General features: G+C 35.9%; 1 protein-coding gene across 2 annotated transcripts in view; it reads left to right on the top strand.

Moving 5' to 3' along the window:
• CNTN5 (contactin 5) overlaps nucleotides 1–25452 on the top strand; it is a 272212-nt gene that overhangs the window by 108417 nt on the left and 138343 nt on the right. For both annotated transcript variants that reach the window (XM_086613912.1, XM_086613903.1), the window contains exons 7-10: nucleotides 12679–12860; nucleotides 19494–19630; nucleotides 21510–21639; nucleotides 23340–23490. In XM_086613912.1, the coding sequence (XP_086470038.1) occupies nucleotides 12679–12860; nucleotides 19494–19630; nucleotides 21510–21639; nucleotides 23340–23490 (600 nt within the window). The remainder of the gene's footprint in view (nucleotides 1–12678; nucleotides 12861–19493; nucleotides 19631–21509; nucleotides 21640–23339; nucleotides 23491–25452) is intronic.

Below are 25452 nucleotides of genomic sequence, written 5' to 3'. Positions count from 1 at the left end.
ATTATTATTTTAACATAAATACTTAAAAGCTGGCATAGGTGGAAATACATAGGGTTTTTTTAAACCTCAAAATAAACAAGTTTTCATAGTTCGAATGAGGATATAGGACTAGTTTGTTCAACCTTGCGTGAAAAGCTGTAAGATATAATCTTCCTCAATAATCACAGACCCTTGCCCTCAGAGGAGAGCAAGAAAAAGCGTGTCAGAAATTTATCTATATTTTTTTTAATTTTTTTTCTTTTTTTTTTCTTTTCTGGCACATAAATCTAGGTTAACTTCCTTTTTTTATTTTAAACAATTCTTCTACACCCGCTCTTTAATACAGGTTTTTTTAATGTCAAATTGTGTATAATGCACTCTTTAATACAGGTTTTTTTAATGTCAAATTGTGTATAATGCACTCACCATACCTGACATTCACACTTCAGCCTTTTCTCACTGCATTTTTGGTCATGCATCCCATCGTACATCAGTTTCTATTTTATTCTCCATATAAAACTCATACATCATTGGTTTTCTGGCTACAGTCAGAAAAAAGGAATAGTTTGTATTATGACAGTGCCAACAGCCAATTTTGAGTGAGTAATCATATTTTATTTCTCATTGGAACAAATTAGAGGATATGGGTTATTGCTGTACTTGTAGGTTACCAAAGTTTTTAATCTTGGCTTTTAAAATAAGATCCCTGGGCCATGTAGACTGTAAAAAGGATTGTTTTGCTAAGAAATGAAGTTATATGCATACTTTTTTCACTAAGGTTATTTTTTAACCACACAGATCAACATGTAAAGATTTTAATCAAGAGAATCAATAGAGAACTATGCTGACAATTTTTCTTACAACCCATATGCTTGTTTTTCTGTATTTTTGAGAGACTGTTTTATGTTTTTACTATTTCTGTATGATAGTAACATATATGAAGTATGTCAACGTTCTTTCTAAGTGCTGGCTTAGTTCACTTTAGTAATGTCAAGACTATGTTTTTGTTATGAAATATTCTTAATTAAAGATAAGAATAAAATACAGATATTGAATTCCTTGTATTTCTGAATTATGTTGAGGCTGTTATGATAGAAGGATTGTTCATGCTGTTATAGTTAATGTTGTTTTAATAATTCTATTGTAAACTTTCTTTTAAAGAGATTTATAGCTCAGTCAGACATTTATCCCATCTGTGATATGGCTTGCAAGAACTCAGCTAATAGTCCATTTTTAAATCTTGCTGTCTACATGAAATCAAAAAAAAATAAGGTAAAGTTACATATATGTAGGTCACACATGTGAATGAAATTTAGTGACTTTTAATCTAGGAAATGTCCTAAAATGTTATCTTGAAAAAATGACCTCTGAATCAATTCTAATTAATAGATATCTCAAAGTTTTAAATCCATGGAATATAGGATTTCTTTTACCTCCTTGACCTGATTATCTTTTAACGGACATTTCTAATTGTTCTTCAAGCTTTTATTAAAAGTGCTATTATTTATTTTATGTCACTATCAATATTTTCACTACAAACTATATATATGTAGAGCTTTGTGAAGATTTTTCAATACACAGAACTAAAAGCAAAAAGTGTTTAGATAAGTGATGTGGTGATGTAAAAGATATGACTCAGTGAAGGGCATTTGACTGTAACTGTGGAGGATTGCATGAAGTATCTGAAGAAGTTATTTTTCTGGTGTCACTCATTAAGACAGTGACATACGGTAATAGTGGTAAAGAAGGTTTCTAGATATCGCAAATCTTTTTGCAGGTGCAATAGACTTTGCAAGTCCATGTGTTAAAAGTATGTTTCTGTGAGATCTGGTAGTGTTTGGCAGACAATGTAATGAGGATGAGAGCAATTTCAGAAAAGAAGGAAAGTTAAAGACAGTGAAGAAGTGCATCTTTGGTCAAAGGTTTTGTAATGCTTGATTCCTTTCTTTTCTTCCTCTGATCTTTAGTTATGTGTGATTTCTGCCAGGACCAGGGAACTCAAACTCTAATCCCATAATGGGTAACGGATCCAGCCTGCATACTTCTCTGACTAACACATGCAGTTATCCATCTGGTCCCTCAACATAGGTGAACAGATGTTCCCAGTATTGCACCATATTGCTTCTTAACTGCAAAGGACAAAACTTAACCCTCTCTGCTCTTCAAATTTGTTAAAATACGTCTTTTTCTTTCAGTAGACCAGTTAAAACTATGCCCCAAATCTTCCATATCTCTCTTCCCACCATAGAATCATAGAATCATAGAATGGTTAGGGCTGGAAGGGACCTTCAAAAGTCATCTAGTCCAACCCCCCTGCAAGGAACAGGGATATCTCCAACTAGATCAGGTTGCTCAGGGCCTCGTCCAACCTGGCCTTGAACATCTCCAGGGATGGAGCATCCACCACCTCTCTGGGCAACCTGTTCCAGTGTTCTACAACTCTCATGGTAAAAAATTTTTTCCTAATATCCAATCTGAACCTACCTCCCTCTATTTTAAAACCATTACCCCTTGTCCTATCACAACTGGCCCTCCTGAACAGCCTCTCCCCATCTTTCTTGTAGGCCCCCTTGAGGTACTGGAAGACCGCTATAAGGTCACCCCGGAGCCTCCTCTTCTCCAGGCTGAACAGCCCCAACTCTTTCAGCCTGTCCTCATAGGAAAGGTGCTCCAGCCCTCTTATCATCTTCGTGGCCCTCCTCTGGACCCTCTCCAACTGGTCCATGTCCTTCTTATGTTGGGGGCTCCAGAACTGGACGCAGTACTCCAGGTGAGGTCTCACGAGGGCAGAGTAGAGGGGAAGAATCACTTCTCTCGACCTGCTGGCCACGCTCCTCTTGATGCAGCCCAGGACGCGGTTGGCCTTCTGGGCTGCAAGAGCACATTGCCGGCTCATATTGAGCTTCTCGTCCACCAGTACTCCCAAGTCCTTCTCCTCAGGGCTGCTCTCGATCCATTCTCCGCCCAGTCTGTATTTGTGCCTGGGATTGCCACGACCCAGATGTAGGACCTTGCATTTGGCCTGGTTGAACTTCATGAGGTTGGTACAGGCCCACCTCTCCAGCCTGTCGAGGTCCCTCTGGATGGCATCCCTCCCTTCCAGCGTGTCGACAGCACCACACAGCTTGGTGTCATCGGCGAACTTGCTGAGGGTGCACTCCATGCCACTGTCCACGTCACCGACAAAGATGTTGAAGAGGGCCGGGCCCAACACGGACCCCTGAGGGACGCCACTCGTGACTGGTCTCCACTTGGACATCGAGCCGTTGACCACTACTCTCTGAGTGCGGCCATTGAGCCAATTGCTTATCCACCGAGTGGTCCATCCATCAAACCCATGCCTCTCTAGTTTAGAGAGAAGAATGTCGTGCGGGACAGTGTCAAAAGCTTTGCACAAGTCCAGGTAGATGATATCCATTGGTCGACCCTTGTCCACCGATGCTGTCACCCCATCATAAAAGGCCACCAAGTTGGTCAGGCACGATCTGCCTTTGGTGAAGCCATGTTGGCTGTCACCCACTACCTCCTTGCTCTCCATGTGCCTTAGCATGGTTCCCAGGAGAATCTGCTCCATGACCTTGCCAGGCACAGAGGTGAGGCTGACCGGCCTGTAGTTGCCCGGGTCCTCCTTGTTCCCCTTTTTAAATATGGGGGTTATGTTCCCTCTCTTCCAGTCATCGGGGACCTCGCCAGACCGCCACGACTTCTCAAATATGATAGCCAGTGGCTTGGCAACTTCATCCACCGGTTCCTTCAGGACCCGCAGATGGATCTCATCAGGTCCCATGGACTTGTGCACCTTCAAGTTCCTCAGATGTTCCCGAACCTGCTCTTCAAGTACAGTGGGCGGTGGTTCATCCTCACAGTCCCTGCTAGTTCTTTCCACAGCTTGGGCAGTAATACAAGAGGCTTTATCAGTGAAAACTGAGGCAAAAAAGTCATTGAGTACCTCAGCCTGCTCTATGTCCCGGGTAACCATTTATCCTTCTGTTAGTTGATCTTGACAAAACCAATGTTACTGTGTTGCTACTCATCCAGAGTGTTTCAGAGTGGATATTTGTGTGTAGTCTGTAGACAGCAAGATTCTTCCTGCCTTAAGACTTGACAGAAAGCATCTCCTCCTATAAACCATCAAGAGAAGCAGACAAGACCTTTCCTCGACCTGACCCCTTCCCACTAATCCAGTATCGCAAAAGGTCTCATAAAGATTTGTATTCTAAGATCAAATTCTTTTCTGACATAAGTCTCCTTAATATAAATCCATGAACCCACCTCTCACTCCAACCTTGGTATTATAATAAAGAGTAGCAGACCTAATGCACTGAAGACAGTTCAAAACAAACTTAAAGTGAACCTCAGTTAACTGCACTACACTGCACCCCAGGGGCATCAGGATGAGTGAGGAGCCAAGGTGACAAGCAACAGCTGAGTATTATTGGGTATAAACACAACAAATAACATGTATTTTTAATATATATAAAATACAGATATATATTTATAAATATATACATAAAAACATATAGAGATAAAATAATATCTATAAGGAATGTAAATAGAAAATGATACTAACATCTGTGATATAAAACAAGCTTCACTGTTTTTAGGGACGTGTATGACAGTTCTTTTGGCCATTTCTTTGGGATATGTCAGCAGATCTTTACAGTGTGGTGGCAGTCAAGAGACATAGCTCAGAAATGTTGTCTGAAGTGGAATGGCCATTCGGCCCCAGCAGCTCTTTTCTAGCTATTGTGTTTTGGGAATGATCAAGTCTCTTTGTACTTTTCCATGAACCTAAAACAGTTCTTGTCTCTTCCCACAGTAATGGTGACATTCAGAAACACCTTTGATTTTACAGGTGATCTGTTTCTATTCTAAGGACATTCAGAGCACATTAACAGCTCTCATTTCCGCTGAATCCTGTGACAGTAGCACATATGTTTCTAACCCCTACATAGGAACTGCTGGTCAAAACAAAGTGTGAAAGTACGTGATGAATCACTGCATTGATAAATGAAGGTTCGAAGGTTCAGGAATTCTAACCAGATTTAATATACAACTTGCAGGCAAAGAGAAATCTAATTTTGACTTGTCTTTTAAATATATGATGGTACTCACAATTTAACGACAAGTTCCCTGATTTGCATTAAATGGAACAAATCATTCTAGATGCTATACATCCAATTCCTTGTTGGAGTTAGGGATTCAAATATCCAGTGGTTTTCCTACATATAGGAGAACTGCTGGGGGAGCAAGGTGTAGACATCTTAGCATCATTGAGTCTTAAGCAAATTCACAGTGTAGAAGTCCACAGGTAGTAATTTGCCTTCACCCTCAGAAACAATTTTTATCATGATGTTCTATTTTTCATCTACTGGTCACAGAGACACAAAATGACTGGTTTCTCTTTTAAAACAGGAATAGAGTATTAAAATAGAATTATTTGCCAGAAATCAGACTGCAGGATAGAGACAAAAACTGGTATAGAAATATATGTTTCTAAGTTCCATAGGACAAAAAATCATGTTCCTCCATACCCCTTCACACCGCTTCTCTCTTTAGGAAAAAGATTTTTTTAATTCTATCAGATGCCAAACCTGGAAACTGTGGAAGCTACTTTTAAAGTTTACTGATAGCAAAACAATCCCAAGAGGAAAATGAACACTCTCAGTAGAACAGCATTTGTCAGTGTTATAAGTAGAGATGTCCTTTTCCCTGGAGATAAAATTGTGATGAGAGGAAGGAACCTTTTTAAACCTGAATATGGCATCTTCAAGCTGAGTTTGTTTACATAAGACAGGAATAGAGTCAGGATTTTTTTCCTTTGATAGCACATATTGTTTATGCCAAATAAATCTTTCTAAGACTTTCATCAATCTAAAGTTCATTTTTAGCTCATACTGAATAAGAATTTATGTCGTAAGGTGCTCGACCAGGATTGGATTTTGTTCCTATTATTCAGGCTGGATTGATTTCTGCCTTACTTTCAGTGGACTTGTTCTTGCATAGACTTATGCTGTTACAAATATTGCCATCATTCATAGTTAACTAACAAAGATTCTTTGGTAAATCTCAAGTAGCATTCCCAGGCCTCATTCTGCCTCATTCTGATGAAAGGCTTCATACTTACATCTAAAAATTGAGAGTTAATTGTTTTTACCTTATAGCATAGGGAAAGTGGGGAAAAAGTTCTCATCAGTAGAACATCATTCTTGAAGAAGCAAGTTCCTTCCTTTTCTCTCTCATGACCATCAAAGAAAACTTGTAAATGCTACTAAAAACTTTGTTCAGTAATTTATGTAGCTTTGCTTTACGTTTAAAGATTAAGGACTATTTTTTTTTTCGCATTCCAAACTTATTACCCAGAAGCACATATGTAGGCTTTCTCTTTGTGTCAGAAGTTGAGGCAGTTGCCAATAGTAGGTCCCCAGAGTTACCATTGTTGTATTTCTCTTCAGCATTTCCCATAAAGAGATAAATAAATATAATACAAGATAAATTAATATAATACTGTGTGGTACAAAAGACTTAAATCCAGCATTTCCAGAAATCATCATGCTCACTGTCTTCAAACTCTGTAGCTGATCAACATGGTCAAAACCATCTTGTGCACCTCAGACACACTGGATTTACAAGCGGTGCTCATTTGTGACATGATCAGTGGTAGACCTGTTGTTTTTAGAAGTCCTGGACTCATTGTAACTAGTCCTCTGGAACTGATCTGTGCACAAACACTGGCCATACCTGAACATCAGACAGGAAATTCTAGATTAATGTGCCAGCTAGGGAAATTCTGCCTGGAGAAAGTCTGGAATAGAGAAAAATGACATAAGAGAAAGTCCAGTTATAAAATAGCTTTATATAGGGCAAGTAAACAAAGTGGTACTGTAGTACTGCAGACCTAAGAATCCATACAAACATCTGCCAAAAACATGTCACATTTTCATGCAAATTTTCTACTTCAAAGCATTTCTCTTCTCTAACTTAAATTTTTGGATTCTTCATGTATTATCCCACATACTAACACAGCAGATAATGTGCCGTTTGCTTCAGATTCTCTTCTCAACAGCCTTGATCGAGTCACAGGCTGGTGACAGTTTACCTGCCATGTCTTTAATAATTTTTAGAAGAATGTCCACTTCAGAGTTCTCTCAGCCAGCAAGGTGAGGTAGGGTTTGATAAAGAGACTCAGAAAAAAGCATGACTGCATGGCTGAGGAAAAACAGAGCTTACTTCTGCCCTTATTTAACAGTTGCAGTAGCTCAACACCTCCTCCGTCCCACAACATAGCATTTGCTATACTATGAGGTCAAAAATATAATATGAAATTTTGCAATGTGACCAGCACTGAATCCACAGGAGGAGATGTTAGCTCTTTTCTATTAAATTTTTCATCATCTAGCTATGCCGTTGTGATTTCATTAAGAGTAAATACCATTATCTAACTTTTAAATGGAGAAAGAACAGGTTGCAGAGTAGCTTTTTGCCCTTTACTCACTACTTCTGAAACCAATGCCTCACCTATTGTGGATCTTCTGTTCTCTTGTTTAATTAAATCTTGATCAGATTACTCTTGTGTTGATGATTAACTTGAATTTAGGAATTTAGAAAAATCTTCTAAATTTTGAAATCACCAGAAGTGTCAGTTATGTTATCTAACTTCTGCTATCAAATGGTTGAGGATCAAGTTTGAGCTAACAGTTTAAGCTCTGGTTAATCAGAAGAGAAAAGCCTCTGGAATATATAATTCATATTCATATGAATAATGAATCATTACAGATGATGAGTCATTATTCATAGCTCTATTTTAGATTTTAGAGATGCTCTAATGTATTAGGACTCAAAGTGTGAAGAAAATGACTTGGAACTGGACATGCACCCAAGCAGGCACACTGTCCCTGCTCTGTGCCATACAGAACAAGTCAGCAGTGGTGGGAAGGCACATTCTTATTAGTGTGTGACACTGGTACATGCATCAGACCTTTTTAGTACAGTCATAGATGTGTGTTGATGTGACTTGCAGACTTGGACATTTTCCTGCACACAGACGTCAAACTCATCACCATTTCCATCTGTTCTATTTCTATTCTTAAATCTCCAGTAGTCATCGCTGCTATATTTCATGAGTACTATTTTTAATAACCAAATGAAAGGAAAAGTTATTATCTTGTCTTCTAAATCTCTGCATCTGAACAGAACAGATTTATATGGGATGTTCTAAAGGTAGAATTGTGTGAATGCTTGATGGGTGTTTCTGGAAAGTATCTAATGGAGAGAATTTCATGATACTCCTTGACATTTTAATCCTACATAATTACCCTGTAATAATTAAAAGATATTTAACACAGTTGCAAATCTGGAGGGCATACAGAGAAAGGTTTTTTCATAGTCTCAAATGCACAGACATGCAGAGGTTTTCAAGATATATTATGATATGAACCTGTGGGTTTGAAAGCACAGCTCAGAACAGTGATGCATGATAAAGAGAAATAGTGTGGAGAGGAACTGAAATTACAGTAGAAGGCAAAATATTTCAAAAGAGTACACCAATTTGTACTAACTAAATATAGAAAAAAAAATAATCTATGCATTCTTATTTAAGATATTGCTGAAAAACTAGGAGCTCAGATCCATGGAAAAAGTATTTTAAAATTCAGACATTGCTCTTATTTACACCTCACCCCTTTCCTGAAATAACTATATGCTTTATAGATACAATTAAATTATTTTTCAGAAGAAACTGGGGGGGGGGGGGGGGGGCGGGGAAACAAAAATAAAAATTAAAACATAAAATTGCTTCCAATAGTTTTTTTCAAAACATTTTTATTTCCAGTGAAACTTGTAAAGATTTAATTCAACAAATTCAATAACACTTGTCCCAAATAATATAGTGCTGAAAACTGGCTCTTATAATCTCTTCTAGTTGGAAATGTGAAAATATAACTCATATTTTCTTCAAATTCAAAGTGAACAAACCCACAGTAATGACTATCAGAGTCACCAATGACCTCTCAGAACTTTTATTTCAGCTCAGATGAATGAGAAGTTTAATGATGGCATTTCTGAAATCAAGTAGGATTTTTTTTCTTGGTGGTTCTAAGATTTACCAGTAGTATTCAATAGGTTATTTCCAAAAGTGAGGAGAAATCTTATCTTTGAACTCAATTGAAACTTGAATAAAATCACTCATACAGTTGAACATGAACAGTATTATAATAAACAAGGAAACCATATTCCCATACATGTCTGTTGAAACCAAAATAAAAATAGATTACAATGATTGTAAGTTTTAACGATTATGCATATTATATTAAATTCATATTAATGTTAGAGATATTTCTGCTGTTGCTCTATTTTTTAAAAAGCTGTGGATCATTAGAAAAGATGAAAATATGTGCATATGTTAGTTAGCTTTTATAGTGGATTTTATGAGTTTTCTAGAATAGTCACACAGTTTTATTATTTCACATCCTCACTCAGATATATTTCATTTCATTCTCACACAAGTCACAGAGGAGAAATAGGTATAGATATATTTTTATTTCAGATGTCAAATTTATACCTCACTTGTAAGCTATGCAAGGAAAATAAGCTTCATTAAACAGAACTACAAGTTGTCTGTGAATAGTGATTTGCAGTTTGGGAGTACTTTCCTTTGAAATCATTAAACCTACACAACTAAAGTAACTTTATCTCTTTGAAAAACTCCACTTACTGTCTTATACTGATGAAGAAAAAAGTGACGTTTTTTAAAATATGCTTCCTAATGACCCAGAGAACAAGTTTCCTCTGTATTTGCCATCTTATACTCATTTTCTTTCTGTAGCAGACAAGAAAGGAAATTTAAAAAAAAATAGTTAAATGCAATATAAAGGAAATTTTCTAAATACATGAATTTCAGAATAATCTCATAGAAGCTAAATGAAACAACTTTCATGGTTTGTAATGCCTTCATTGTTTCTCCAAAACATACACAATGAAAAAATTTCACTTACCAGTTCTATTCAACAGAAACAGTTTTCTTCCATGACAATAGAGCAAAAGCATCTTTGTCACTGATTTACTGGAAGTAGGGCTGAAGGGCAAATAAGCAACGATAAGCAATAAGGGTGGCACCCTTACGGTGCCAAATAAAGAGTACCTGCACACCTATCTCATTCACAAACCAGCAGTTGCTGAGTAGTATTGCACTGTACCAGTATAAAGTGTTCCTACTGTGGACCTGTGTTGTGATAAATAATGGTTAATGAAACACTTGCCTGACCATGGTGGCCATTTTGCAGCAAGCAGTCATGACATAATTATATTCCATATAGAGAAATTACAAGTTTATAAGGAATTTACACTTAAAGCTGAATGCGAAACAACAGGAGAGTTACAAGATCTCCAGAAAGTCACTCAAGAAAGAGTATAAATTTGAATAACAAAGTGTAGTATGTAATTAGAAATAAAATACGAGAGCTAATAAATGGGGAATAAAGAAACGAATATTGTTGTTTGTACTATTTCTCATATCTACAAATAGATATCAAAGTGGAGCAAATAAAAATTAGCTGAGAATGTAAAAGCAGTATCTTAAGTGGTAAAGCTACAGACAGTAATTTTTATTAGTGTATCAGAGATGGAAATATCCTGCTTATTCTTCATATTTAAAATTGAACAGTTTGGAATACTTGTGTCAGATAAGAATGGGAATTTTTTTAATCTTCTAAAAAACCTATGTAAATGAATATTATTTATATGTATTTATATATTATACATTGATTTATATAAATATACATGTTTTATGTAAAAGAGCTTCTATGCAAACTTTATAAATTAGACCTATACAAGCTGCACAGAAGAGTCCTCAAACCAAATTTGAAAGTAGTCAGCAAGCAAGTAATTAAAGATTAATAATGAGAAAGCTATCAAGCTTCTATAGTGATACAGTAGGGGAAAAAGAGCTCATATGATCCACACTTATCGTACGATCCAGAATTACCTACAAAAAGAAAAAGATATGCATGACTGAAGGGCTGAAGAAAAAGAGATCAGTCTGTTTTGCTCACTAAGGGAAAAATACAAGTGATTTGATTTCCATACATGTATTTCTTCTGTGGGGAACAGTGATAAAGGACCGTTTTGCAAGAACAGAGAGTTATTGTAGGGACTATACCTTAGAGATGAATCCACACACACTCAAAATAAAGTATCTTTTGTCAGTTTAAGTAATCAGTGCAGCAAATAGATAACAGGAACAATGATTGTCTCTTTCTGATGTATCTGAATAGTGGATACCATTCCATATGGGACTATATGTTGGCTTTGTGAAGGTAATTAAGTTAATAGGCCAAATGAAATTCAGTGATTTGTGACATTCAGGGGATAAGATTAGAGAAACCTTCTGACCTCCAACTACAAATCTGGGAATTTTCTGAATCTCTATAACGTACTACAATTTAGAGCATCTTGTCTGCAAGTTTGAGTACAACTGCAGTAGCTCACAGCCTGATTTTAACTGGCTGAAGAATAGCTAGAGATTTACCCAGGGTTGGTTGCCATGTCTCTGTTTGCGATGTTTCAAACTGGGCACCCTAAAATACTGAGGGAAAGGTGATTTTTTAATGGAACTTCATATAGTTACAGCAAATGGAGGTTAGGAAATGATGGCAGAAATTAATAGAAGCTTTGAATTTGAATCTATGCTATGAAGTACTTTTCCCCACCTAAACTGCCACAAGGTCTGAATGTGTCTGTATCTAAACTAAGACCTGAAAGCAATTCAAATAAATACAAAATATTTTTTGAAAAAGTATCAGCATGTAACAGTTACATTTTCTTTTATGATGTCCTCCAAGCTTCTTTGGGAACATCTGAAGCAGTCTAGTTTTCAGCTCACAGTTCTTTTTCTCTTTTCTTTCCCCTTCAGTATCTGCCATATTTAGACAAATACATGTCTGTACCAAAAAGCCCAATGAGTGAACGATGACTGATGAGTGTTTGGGCTAAAAAGAAAATCAAATGAGTGCAAACACTATCTAATCAATTTCTTCCCTCAATATGAATGCAAATAACACAGTTCCCACATAAATCTGTGTGGAATAGCAAGCTACAAAGAAAAACCCTTCCACTTCCGTGACCAGGCATGTAAGACTGAGTCAGAAGCAATAGTGCCATTAATACACACTTCTTACACAACCAGTTTTGTAACTTAAGGAATATTGCAACAGAAAAGGTCTCCAAACTTGGGTCACTTCAATTTATCCAGGACAGAGTGGTACTGAAATCCCCCACTTAGATGGACCTTACCACTTACTGATCTCCTGAACTGCAGTTTTGTTGCAGGCTCATTGGGATGTGTTGGAATTTGATAAATTCCTCCAGGTTTTGAAGTTTTTATTTTCTTTTCTCTATCGAGTGGAAGCGTCCAAGAGTAAAGCACAGAGTGCTAAAGAAACTCTAGAGAGAGTATTTCAAGTGATTTACTTGATCTCAATAAAAACTTGGCCTCCCTTGTGGATGAAAGGGACACATTCCATGAAGTAAACCATTTATTAACGATTCCCTACAGAAAGTTAGGTGTATCAAGCATTATATGAACCTTAATTGTGCTTATATTTTATTGCTACTTAGATTATTAAGTATTTAAACTACCAGATAACAGAATCTATATTCTTGATAGTGGAAGAGTGCTAACAGTGATTTTACTAAATATTTCAGCCCTGTTCCAACAATATCTTGGAGGAAAGTTAATGGTCATAATCCAAGTAAAGCTCGCTTGAGAAAATCCCAAGCTGTGCTTGAAATACCTAATGTGCAGCTAGAGGACGCGGGAATGTACGAATGTAAGGCTGAAAACTCTCGTGGAAGAAACGTCTTCAGAGGACAACTACAAGTGTACAGTAAGTGTAACTACACACACAGTATTATCCAGCAATACCTCGTCCACACTTAAGTCTTTAATTGCATATGAAGGATGCTAAAGCCGAGCAGAAACAAAATATCTTTCTTCTGAAATAAAATCAATGTTGAATGAAGCTATATATTTTTATTCCTTAGTAATGCATTAAAGTCTGAAATATAAATAAAGTTGACTCCCTCAAAGAATTGGGTTAAATACAATTTCATGTTTGATGTTTATGGAGAATTGAAGGGTTTTTTTAAAGAGTATCACTGTAATTTTTAAAGTCTATTTTTTTTCTCCTAGTACGATATATAACAATGACATACAATCTAAGCATGATGTATCTGTCAGAAAACAATATTAGAAATATCTGAGGATTTTTATCACAGGTTTTTTAATCTTTCACCCTTGTCATACCTGGATGCTGTTTTGTCAAATTTGTTGAACAGGAATCAGCCAGAGAAGTCCTTCTGTTTTTGTTGAAAATTCTTAAACCAGGCATGCACAATTTTTGAAGGTTCCAACTTTCAGAAATCGCTGTACATATTCACTCTATAAGTTGGTCTTCTAAAGCTAGAAACAAAACCCTATGTAAGACAGGCTCTGAATACTCACAAGTCAAAGTTTTCCTTACATAGAATGTATACTTGAGTCCTACCTACTTCTTATCAATTAAAGCTACATTGCTTGCTACCGATCATTGAATCCTGCATCCTTAAATACTTAGCAGGAAAAGTCTACTGCAGGAGATTATGGAATGAATCTTTCAAACTCTGCATTGTTTACTGTCTTCAAATATTGCAGTCAGTGGAATTCCAACTGCTGCAGTTTAGATAGGTCCTCAGGCTAATAGATACCTTTAAGAAGGAGTCTCTCCTGTTAGTCAATTTTATTTTTCTTTTCTTGATTTCAGCCCATGGCTCCTAGTGCTTTCTCCCCATTACTAACTATACGCAGTTCTCTGTCTTTGTTACACGCTTTCATCAAATAACCATACACTGGCATCATATATATAGTTTATTCAGAATCATAGTATCACAGAAAGGTTAGAGTTGGAAGGGACTTCAAAGATCATCTAGTTCCAACCCACCTGCCATGAGCAGGGAAACCCTCCACTACACCAGGTTGCCCAAAATCTCATCCTCATTTTCCACATATGTCAATATTTCCAGGTCCATAATCAATTTTTCTGTCTTCTTCAGCTTTCCAGTGTCTTCATCTTAGTTCTCTTGGTTTTAGTGAGTATCAGCATATCTCTGGATAATGCTTCTCTCCTTGATTTTCATTCTAATCCATCTAGAGCCAGGGGTAGGTTTTTGTCTTCAGGTTTTTGTTGGTATATGCTGCAAAAAAAAATATGTGACAGCAAAGACAGTCTTTTTTGACAACATTTGTTAAAATTTCTGAAATTCAAAAATAATTTAATTTGAGTTATATGGTGTATCCTGGCTTATACACTTACTAGCCGTTTTCTACAGCTTTGAAACTATTAGATGATAAAGCACCTTATAAAAATGTCACAATTATCCCTGCCTCTCTCTTTCAGAGTTAAAGGAATATACAAGGTGCTCTTCAAGAGAGAAACTAAGATGCTGGAAAATGAAATTATTTTCTCTAGAGCATCCTGCAGACCTGTGACATAAAATCACAGCAAACATGATATAGTATTCTATAGAAATCTGCCTCTCACATTATTAGCCTGGACACATTTTTGTTTTGAGCAGAAATAAAGATGGTACTGAAATCTAGGAGTCCACAGAAAGCATTTTCTGTGTCAGTTTTGTTCTACTCTGTCCAGATAGAAATACGAATTTTTAGTTCTTCACCATTGTCAAAATTATATTTTCAACAGCCATGGCCTTTATGGATAGTGCACGGTTTGTGCTCATTGACATTTTTTGTGATAATGTTAAAACAGCATCATTATCATTGTAGAAAGGAGGTCCACTTCAGATTGTCTCATTCCTCTGATTAACAGGTATGTGAGACTAGTATATTATTAAGTTTATTTTAAGTCTATTAATATACTTTATACTATCTAACAGATAAATCAAAACCAGATCTGAGTCAGAGTTTCACCTATCTGCATTGGCAGGGAGCAAGGTCAGAGTAGGTACCAGAGGGCAGCAGCAACCTCCAGTATGGCAGAATAAGAAGCACAAACTGCACTAGTCCCCTACAAGTGCCTTTTCTTGGCCTTGAGATGACATACTCCCCAGTGAGCCTCTCGTAGCATTCAGTGCTCTTGAAGACTGCATTAGTCTGTCCTGCAAACCTTGACAGCCCTTTCCAGGGGTGTAAGAGGGTTTAGGTAAGAAGGTTTATAGCAGCATAAAGTTTAGTCAAATGTTATTTTACAGGATTCTTGGCTTCCTTTGTTGACAGCTGATACAGCAGGATTTGGGGGCATTACTTGTAAAGCATTTCATTCTGTACCTCTTATTCATAACAACAGTCAACATGAATTATTTACCTTAAAGCTCTTTTTCTTTTCCCTGACATCTTATTCCTCCAGGAGACAATGATTGTTTTGGCTCAGAAATTCAGATGTATGCCATGGTTCCTTACCAGAGGTTTCTTGTAAAATTCCAGAGCAGGCTGTAGGATCAGCTGTGCCATACTGTGGTCTCACAATCTGCATATCTCTGTGGGAGCTCACTTGCTGTCTGTTTGAATCTTCTTCATTTCATCAGTTGCATTTGATCTAGGTCACCACAGAGTATTTTGGAGAAAGCCCAGGACACCTAGTCTGCCTGTCTGGTCACATTTAGTCACAAACTAGTGATTTTTCATTTCTTACCTGGTGGTGCAATCCGATGATTGTCTGATGCAGCTGACACTTCAGATGTTGATCAGAAAGTGGTATTGGGGATGCTGACAATTTCAGATTGTTTTAGTCTCAGCACTTAGTGGAAATTCAGCTGTAGAATTGACAAATGCATTAAAAATGTTGATAGTGCAAGACATCCTTATATGCACTGCAACTTATTTTGAGAGGTGTGACTTTTTGCCAAATAATCTGCTCATCCTGTAAGTTTCCATGAAATTTTGTTCAAGTTCAAATTGATTAAAAAAAAAAACATAAAAAAAATTAAAATTTGGTTGGAGAAATTGGATTATAATTAACCTTTTGTAATCACAGTTCCTTCAGAAATCCGAACTATCAGCAGCTTCCCAATGGTAAGCGCTGTTTTATGTAATTCCTGCTTCTTGCTTACTCTGAACCTCTTGAATTTGCTTCTGTGTTACCTGCTCACTAGCGTCAGTTCAGCAGAGGGTGGTAGTGGGAACTGGACCACAAGAACACTTTTTTGGCCATTTTTCTTTTGGCCTGATCAGCTCCTTGGTCCTGCTCACAGCAGTGCATCATGAGCAGCACAGCAGAATGGGTTGTTTGCCCTAACACCAGAGTGGAGCAAGCAGCTGAGGGCAGGAATATTCTGTAATGCAGTGTAACCGAACATCCTGATTTTAAAAACCATTTTAATAACTTCCTTTTAAAAATTGTATGGGATAAAATCCGCTGCTGCCTCTGCAGGTTAGCCCCAGATATGTGTAGTAAATCTAGCAAGAGAGGAAGAGATTTTTGTGGTCAGAATTGCAGCTTCGTTTTAAATTTGCTATCTTATCTTTCTTGCTGTGATAACTACCTATTCTTCACCTACTATGTACTTCCTAATTGGCCTAGTGTCCACAAAATGAATTTTATTCACCCCAAACTCTGTTCTCATTCACATTTTAGGACACTATCCAAAGTCATTTATCTATGCAAAATTTTGTCCATAATTTCTTTCAGTCAAAAAGTTGCTTAATAGTTTGAGAAAGCAGACTGAGTTTTCTGCACCTGAATTTCATTTTGCATAGAGGATATAAAAACTGGCCTGTAAGCTTGGAGATTTATTGCCAATTTGTGTTTGTAAAACATTTTGACATCCTTGAATAAACAGGTGCAGAAATGCAGCATAAAATAAATCAGAGATTGGACGGTGATTTTAAAATCTCAGGAGCACTGTATAAAGCTATGGCACAATTTCCATAAAGACTACTGTGTAATAAAACAAATCCTTCTATTCTTGTATTCACCCAAAACTTTTCACTGGACAGATATAAAGCAGGCAAACACCCATTTTCCCCCAAGATGAGTGTTGCATTTATGAAAAGAAAAAAGATCCTATTACTTTTGAAATCTGTTTAAATGCTTCTTAGAATTTATATTTTCTGATTAAAATCAAGGGCAATTATGGAATGAAGTTTTCTTTGCCCATATGTGTATAATGATGATGTTAACACATTTTTGTTTAAAAAAAAAAGAAAATAATACATTGAGTCAGAGGTTGTACATCCAGTTAAACGTTTCAGCTTTTAGATTATTGATAGGATTTAAGAACAGCTGTTATCATTTATGGAGAGTGACACTTGCTAATAAGCAGAGAGGAAACTCTCCATGGCCAAGTAAGGAGACACAGAGAGAGGAAAGGAGGCCAAAAAGTAATGAAAATATTTCTCTCAATCATACATTTAGCTCTGTTCCTGCTATATCTACCTATTGCTTTTCTCTACCTTGTTCTCAAAGGGGTGGGAATCTGAGTCATTGTCTAGGCTTGAAGGCAAGTTCAACAGCTTAAGAATTATGAATTCAAAGGCCATTTAGGCTCTGAGGAGAAAATTTGGGGTAGAAATACCCAACATAATGAAAACAGGTTGCTAATACCAGTCAATCATGCCGCTGTGATTTGCAAGCTTGTGGTTATAGAGGAAAACTTGTGGAAAACGAATAAAAAGTATGAAATATAAATAGGAAGAGTTTAGCGCCTTTTTGAAACTGCATGATTTTGTGGCATCGCTATCTAACTTTTATGAATTTTTAGTTACACAATTAACTGCCACAGCTTCCGAAATCATATTAGCGTACTCATTTTCAAAGCAATTACTTCTCGGCATGCTTCCTTTGTGCATACTGAAACACTCAAACAGAAAACAACAGCATCTACTACACAAAGCAATCGAATAGTGTTTTTAGGACAATTAGCAGACAAGAAGTGAGCAGCGACTCTCACAAACTGCTTCTGAGGATTTCATGGCACCCTTTGATTTAACTTAAGAATTAAGTGATTCAACACAGAGGAGCACACATGGAGCATGTCATGAATTGCCTTGACTGTAATAAGAAGAATAAGGGAGCAGATGTTTTTGGTCTATAATTTGGAAGTGAGGTTGGGTCAATCTTATCTCTGTTTTCCTCCACTAAAAGGGAAATGAGTGATTCTTTTTCTGATATGTTTCCAGCTTCTGTCAACTGTCTGGTCAGAGACTCTGAAGCAGACTATTCTCTGCTTAGGAATGATAGACACCTCATTCACTTTCTTTATCATCCATGCACGAGATGTAAGCTAGAAGCAGTTAGTCACCTGTCACGCCTTTTCATATCTTCTCACGTCTTTGATTGGTGACCTGTCAAACGCCAGCTAGATTCAAAGATTTATCTTTAAACTCAGTTGCTCATGTTTAAGTACGTTATCAATTATCCGACGTTTGAAGCACAGACTTTGTTGTGACAGATCTGGACTTCTATTCATACCAAGCAGAAGAATTTTACATTCTTTTAGAAATGAAGGCCTTTTAGCTACTTATTCTCTACTATTTGAAAAAAACTCCCAACGTTTAATATCATTAACTTAATTAATTTCATCTATCATCCTCTTTGCTATACAAATAGATATGGCTACAGTATGAAAACCATAAAGCTGACTTTTAAGCATACATTCTTATTTCTGCATATGAATGCTTAGTTCCTCACTAAATACAAAGTTTTCCAAATTATAAGATCCTACATACAGCTATCTGATTGACTGCTGTGTTAAAGATCTGCTTCTCTGAAAAAAAATATTCCCTGTTTTTAACAGATTATTACGTGAAATTTAGTTGTTAATCATCACATATACACCTAACAACTGTCTCGCTTTGTAAAAAGACTGTTTTAACATTGACTTAGTGTGTAATTTATGTTCCTGATGAATTCTGGAAATCTTGTGAGTTCTGTGCTTAAAAACACTAAAAGCATTTTCTCCCTTGAAATATGAATTAAGGCCAAGACACTTTAACAAAAATACGTGCAAATACCTTACCAAATGCCCAGTCATTGCGAGCTAAATAAATCATGATTTCCTATTAAGCTGAGAAAACTTTATGCAACAGCCTATGATGATTGACCTCTTTACCAAAATTTAAATAGCTTACGTTTTGAGAAGTTACTAAATATTCTATTCTGACTGCCAAGTAAATGCTCTTAAATTCAGTAATAATGAATGTGTTAATATACAGTACTGTAATTTAATCCATTGAACTTTATTAAATCAGGCAGATTTCTATTCCTGATCATAATACTGCTCACTGCCTGGTGTCATTACAGCATTTTCCTTTAAAGTTATGGAGTTTTGTTAATTTTATTACTTTCTCTTTTCATTTTGGTTGTTTGTTTAAATGTGCTTCTTTCTGAGAGTAAGTCAAGCTTCGTAAAGGTCATAATTTAAGCTCTTTAATAATTTAAGCTCTTTAATTCATTAGGTCTTTACGTATCAGCTAGAGACCAGTTTATATGGTTTGTGTATAGCATGGTATTTTTTATTTGCAGCTTACCCACATTGGGTGGAGAAACTTAATGATACTCAATTAGACAGTGGAGATCAGCTCAGATGGGAATGTAAAGCCACTGGAAAGCCAAGGCCAACATATCGTTGGCTGAAAAATGGAGTTCCTCTCTGGCCACAGGTATGTTAGATGAAGAGTCACCAGTATGTTGCATGTTTCTCCTTTCATTCAGATGAAGTCAGTTAAAGAAAGTACTGAAATGTACTTCAGAAATGACTGTTTTCTGTGTTAGTTTCTTAAGTGCTATTGTACAGACAGGTTTTCTATGCATGCCCCCTCTGAACCATCTCAAGCAATGTAAAATTGCATTCATCAGTAATTCTCTGTAGTTTAGAAATATTTGAGAGACAAGGCCTTCTGAGCTGTGTCTGCAACAGCATCTGCCATTGTATTATAATGTAATCTGAACAATCTCCAGTATGTTTAATTTTTTATTTTATTTTTTTTAAGTAGTGATATTATGCTCTATTTTTTTCTGTATAAAAAGATAGTAACGACTCAGAGAAGTGTTGTATTTGCTGAATCAGATTCTTTCATATTTCCCGCAATGCTATGTTATGTTATTCACCACTTTTTGTTTGTACATAACCATTTTCTTCAAAACACTAGAAGGCTAATGTATGAGGCAAAATGACTATTATATTTTCATCAGTTTTCAACTCCATTAGTTCTCTGCAAGCAACAGAACTCACCATCAAGACCATTAAAATGCTCCATGTAAGACTCATACAATCCAAAGTCCTTAACTACAGTCACCAGATATATTTTAGAACTATATCTACAATCATCAACATGTCAGCCCACATCGTGGATTTTGCCTAGTGCCTTTCCATTTTTATAGTCTCAAATTATTAGCATAAAGAAAAGTTTTGTAAATTTATTTCATGCAGTTTTCCAGATTAAAATAAAGCTGTTCAATTCTGGGAGAAAATGTCTCCATTTGTAAATGAATTCACAGAATGGATTTATGAATATAAAAGATGTAGTCTTTCTTTTCGGTGAATGTTGCTTCTCTCTGTGAACATCATCCAATTATGCACAAAATGAGAAAGGAAACATAAACATAGTTTACTTTTGAAGCTGTGAGGCACTGAAAATAAGGTTATATGCCTTTACTTTATCCATTTCTGTCTTTTTAGATGGAGCTATTAGTCCTGAAATTGAAGCAATTTAAATATCTGTACTTTTTAGTTTTCTGATTTTCCAAACCATTTGTTGCACCTGGCTCTGGAATTTGAAAATAAATTTGAGTTTAAACTGGGGGCTTACAACAGAAATAACTTTTTTCACAGTTTCCTCTGCATTCTCAATCATTCTGTTCTTTATCAATTTTTAATTAAACCTACAACAACTGTAATAATGAAACTTGCAGATATGTTATAGTAGTTCAGATTATCCATTATACAGCTCCATGAAGTACACATTTCCATAAACAGCTGTTAATGCCCTAACTCTTCCAGCTGTGGTAATTATCTTCTACTAGTTGAGCTTTCAAATAAGAAATTTGCACTAATGATGAAGGCGATTAGACCCTTTCAGTCTAATGACTCATGCAAACAATCTTTTATATCTACTTTTATGAAAACAGTACCATGACTGAAACCAAACATTTGCTGGAGGTGTGAAGATCATCAGATATGTTACACCTACAACTGACTTCTTGCCTCATTAAAGTTCCAAGGATGAACTGCTTTTAAAAATCATGTAAGGGTAATAGCTGACAAACAAGAAAACATACAAAAGCAAGCCTTGGAGACAATGAACTTGCACTGAAAAATATTTGCCTTTAAATATTTCTGGAGTTTTTTCTGCCTTTCCCTATCTGCTTTATTCTTGTCATTCTCTATGTAACAAGCAAAAAGTAAGCCCAAGTAATTTTGTTGCTTAGTTTTGGTTTAGCTTAATAATGTCCTTTGTCCCTTTGCCTTAAGCTAGTAATACAGCAAGTTTCCATGCCTGTTTGCTTTTATAGAATTGTATCTTTTTTATTCCATTACAGAGCAGGATTGAGATGGTTAATGGTGTTCTGATGATCCACAGTGTTAATCTCTCAGATGCTGGAATGTATCAGTGCTTAGCAGAAAATAAGTATGGCACCATTTATGCCAGTGCTGAGCTGAAGATTTTAGGTGAGTATTATCGAGAAAGAACAGATTGTTCTTTTTTTTCCCTTTGATAATTACATTTGTTCTTGATCTGTTATGATAAGGAACAGATTCCGCCAGTCCAAACTTAGCAGAGCAGATAAAAGTGAGTTCCTTTTTCTTCTTGTTATTTATGTGTGAGTGGATCCTTTGTTGCCCGAGAGACCACAGGTCCTTCTGTTAACAGAAAATTTTCTTTTATAAATTACTGACTCAGTTACATTCTGTGACTATTTCTCATATAAGCCTATTTCAGTTCAAACACATGAAAAAAATGTTTTTTACTCCTTAAAAATAAGTGCAGGAGAAGAGACTTAGAGAAAGGAAACATATTTTAGTCTGTTACAATGAAATCGTTGTTTCTACCAAGGCCATTATTCAAAGGTAATTAAGCATGATCTTAGTTTTGAAGGTGTAAAAATTTCCTATGAAGTCACTAGAACTGACTGAATACTGGAAATTACATACTTGAGCTAGTATCATCCCTTAGTAAAGCTAACTACATAGTGTTACCCGAATATACAAGTGGAGAGTTAATGGATAATAAAGCTGAAGTTACTGAAATAATTTGTCATTCGTGATTCAGTCAGCAAAGGGATCCCTGTTGGTTGCAATGTTCTCTTGCTCTGTTTTTTACATCTGTTATAAAATAGATTATTATATCTTATATATAACACTTATTATATCAGGTAGTCGTACACTTTCTTTGATGTTCTCTAATGTTGGAAATGGCCATTGTATGTTGCTGCAGTAAAATCAGCCTTTCGTTTTGTTATTTGTGAAATTGCACCCCCGTTAAATTTTAACCATAATTTCACATTAAAGAGGCAGTTGTGTTTAATTTTCTGGATTATTAAGGGTAAAAGAACAGAATAAATTGTCCGTATAAATAGCTTTGGTATGAAAATTACCCAAAATAATGGTAGGAAATTCCTATATATTTGAGGCAATGGAGTGTAATGTTCCTGTATGTGTAGCTGGGAGAGTTGCAGGGGGTCTCTTTTTTTTGCAAAACTAGTTTAACAAAAGTACAAACAAATGAGATTCCATGAGAACAACTGTCCTTTCTTGTTATGAAATTACAGCAATTAGTTCCATTTTGTGATACATTTATTACCTTAGCTGATTTATTGCAATCAATGGGACTTCTTGAAAAGTGAAATACTAAGAACAAGACGTGGTTAAATCTATTGAGAAGTTCTCACTTTTCAATTCCCAGCATTTAGGCAAATATAAAAAGGGAAATAATAAAATTTCCTAACAATAGTAATTTTTATAAGAATCAATTCTAGAGAATGCATTTTAGATAGTTGTGAAATTTAAACTTTTCTTTCTGAACTAATTACTTCTAAAAAGTTACCTATGAAATAAAAAAATTTTAGAAAAGGTGTGGCGAAATCAACTGTAGTATTTAGTTTCTAAAGATGTTGGATTTCACAAGCAATCTTATTTTAGTATGTTGATGTGAAGGACATCTCACTAGTTCACAACTGAATTAAGTTATAGACCTGCCATCTAGTTGGCTGCTGATTTCAAACATTTTTTAAAATTTCATCTAATCTGTAGTATAATAACTTCCAAACCAAAAATGGAATTTGTATCCCCGAAACTAAATTCTATCAGAATATAGTGACATTGGAAGCTATGTTTGTTCTCTGTAGAGTTAATTTACTTCTTTTTAACAGCTTCAGCTCCCACTTTCCCACTAAATCAAATGAGGAAAACAATAATTATTACCAAGGGCCAAGAAGTTGTCATTGAGTGCAAGCCACAAGCCTCTCCAAAGCCAACTATCACTTGGAAGAAAGGAGACAAAGCATTAAGGGAGAGTAAAAGGTCAGAAGCATTTCTGGTATTGTGTTTGCATGTTTGATTCCATGATACAAAATGAAAATATAGCAAGTGACAAGAACGTGCACTTGTTAGCATGGGTATGGCATAATTATTTTATCAAGCTGATGTGTCTGACAGTAGTGACTTTATTGTTTCCACAATATTGAAATGAAAACTCTTTAAATTTTTCAGAGATGCAGACAGATGAAAAGAAGTCATTGCTTTGGGTTTTTTTTTCCTCAATTTTCCATTACTCATTTCAAAAACGTGTCAGTTAACAGTGTAGACATTCTACAAATTCCATGTATGAGGGTACTAAAATCGTAGAGGCTGAGGTAGTCAGGACCACATAAAATATCAAATGTGCTTATTCATTTGAAATTATTTTAATAAGGCAGATTTGCAGCTTGATCACAACGGAAGTCTGTCTAAGAATAGCTTTAAAATGATTCAGAGAAGAAAAATATGATTCCATTATAGGATTTAATTATACAAGTAATGTCTGTACTCAACAGTACATCTGTTTAACAGAATATGTTTAATTAAATAAGTTCTGTCCAGCTCTGTACATTAAACATAGTTTAAGCACTACAGGTTAAATGCCAACTGCAATTGTGCTTTACAAGATTGGATGTCTGTACACTACAACAGTTTTGCCACCCTGCATATGGTCTTTAAGTACCCAGAGCAATCTTCTTTCTGGTAATGTATGTGAACGAATCACTTAAACTGACTTGTATGTCATTAGTCGAAAAGATAAAAGGAAGGCCTTTTTGTTCATTTATGCAATAGTGATGAAACGAGTAGAGCACATCTCTCCTTGTTAGCCGCAAAAGCCTTTCATTCAGGTGAGTTTTATTTTCATCTCATGCCATTTGTTTGGTTCTGAGAAGGAAAATGGGTAACTTCATGCCATATTGGTTCTTTGAGGGGCAGAGAAAAACAGCGTTATATACAACACTTTACCAACAGGTATGACTTGTATAGTACATGTTGACAAGATATGACAGAATGATATTACAAAGATGTTGATAATATCAAATATTCTGGGACTGATGCCTCTATGCTGTAGCTACAGTTAACTGTTTTCACTACGTGACCTTTTCCTCTCATCTCCACAAAACTCACTATGGTTTCTTTGATCACCACATGTAAATTACATTGTACTCCAAGACCAGTAAAGCATTTTGGTAATTACTTGATATCTGTCCAAACATAGCCTAACTCTGAAGTTAAAATCTCATAAAAATAAGATCTGGAGCTGTATTTTTCATATTTGCAGCTTTTGATACTTGCTTATTTTGACAGAGGCTGGAATCAGAAATTATGAAACATGGAAAATAAAAATGTGGTTGAACTACTTCAAATTTTTTCAAGACTTGGTTCGTATTCAACTTAATTTTTAGTCAGCTGTTCAGGGAATATCTTGTGTCATTTGGAGAAGTTCCTCTACATCCACTGTTTATAGGGGATTGGAATGAGGAGAATATTGTTTTCAAGTTTCTACCTCTACATACAGTATGCTTTAAACAACAATAATAGAGTGTATTTGAAGAGGCTATGAGGAAGGCTATCATGATTTTAGGAAGGGAAGTATAAACCAACGGAGGTGGTATGTGCGTTTCCATGTTTGGGGCACTCTGAGAAGGAAACATTGAAAAGGAACTGTGTAAAACATTTTTAAAAAGGATTAATCTGACATATTTTGTTGAGCAATCTATATACTTTAAAAATGGGCTTTCTTCATAGACTGCTGATAAAAACCAAAGCAAAAATAGTTAAGAATTGTCATGTGATGAGTTTGCATAGAAAGTTAAACCATGAAAAGTTAAAAAAAAAAAGCATTCTGGTTGAGGAAGGACAGGATAGAACAGCAGAACATTTTTCTTTTCTGCCACAGCTTATTCCTTTCTACAAAGTGCTAGAACCAAGTGCATGTTGTGTTTCATTTTTACCAAATCTGCC

Source organism: Tauraco erythrolophus, chromosome 1 (genome assembly GCF_009769465.1).
Source record: "Tauraco erythrolophus isolate bTauEry1 chromosome 1, bTauEry1.pri, whole genome shotgun sequence".
Classification (NCBI taxonomy): Eukaryota; Metazoa; Chordata; class Aves; order Musophagiformes; family Musophagidae; genus Tauraco; species Tauraco erythrolophus.
The sequence above is the reverse complement of the archived record's forward strand: the minus strand, read 5'-3'. Positions and strand labels throughout refer to the sequence as shown.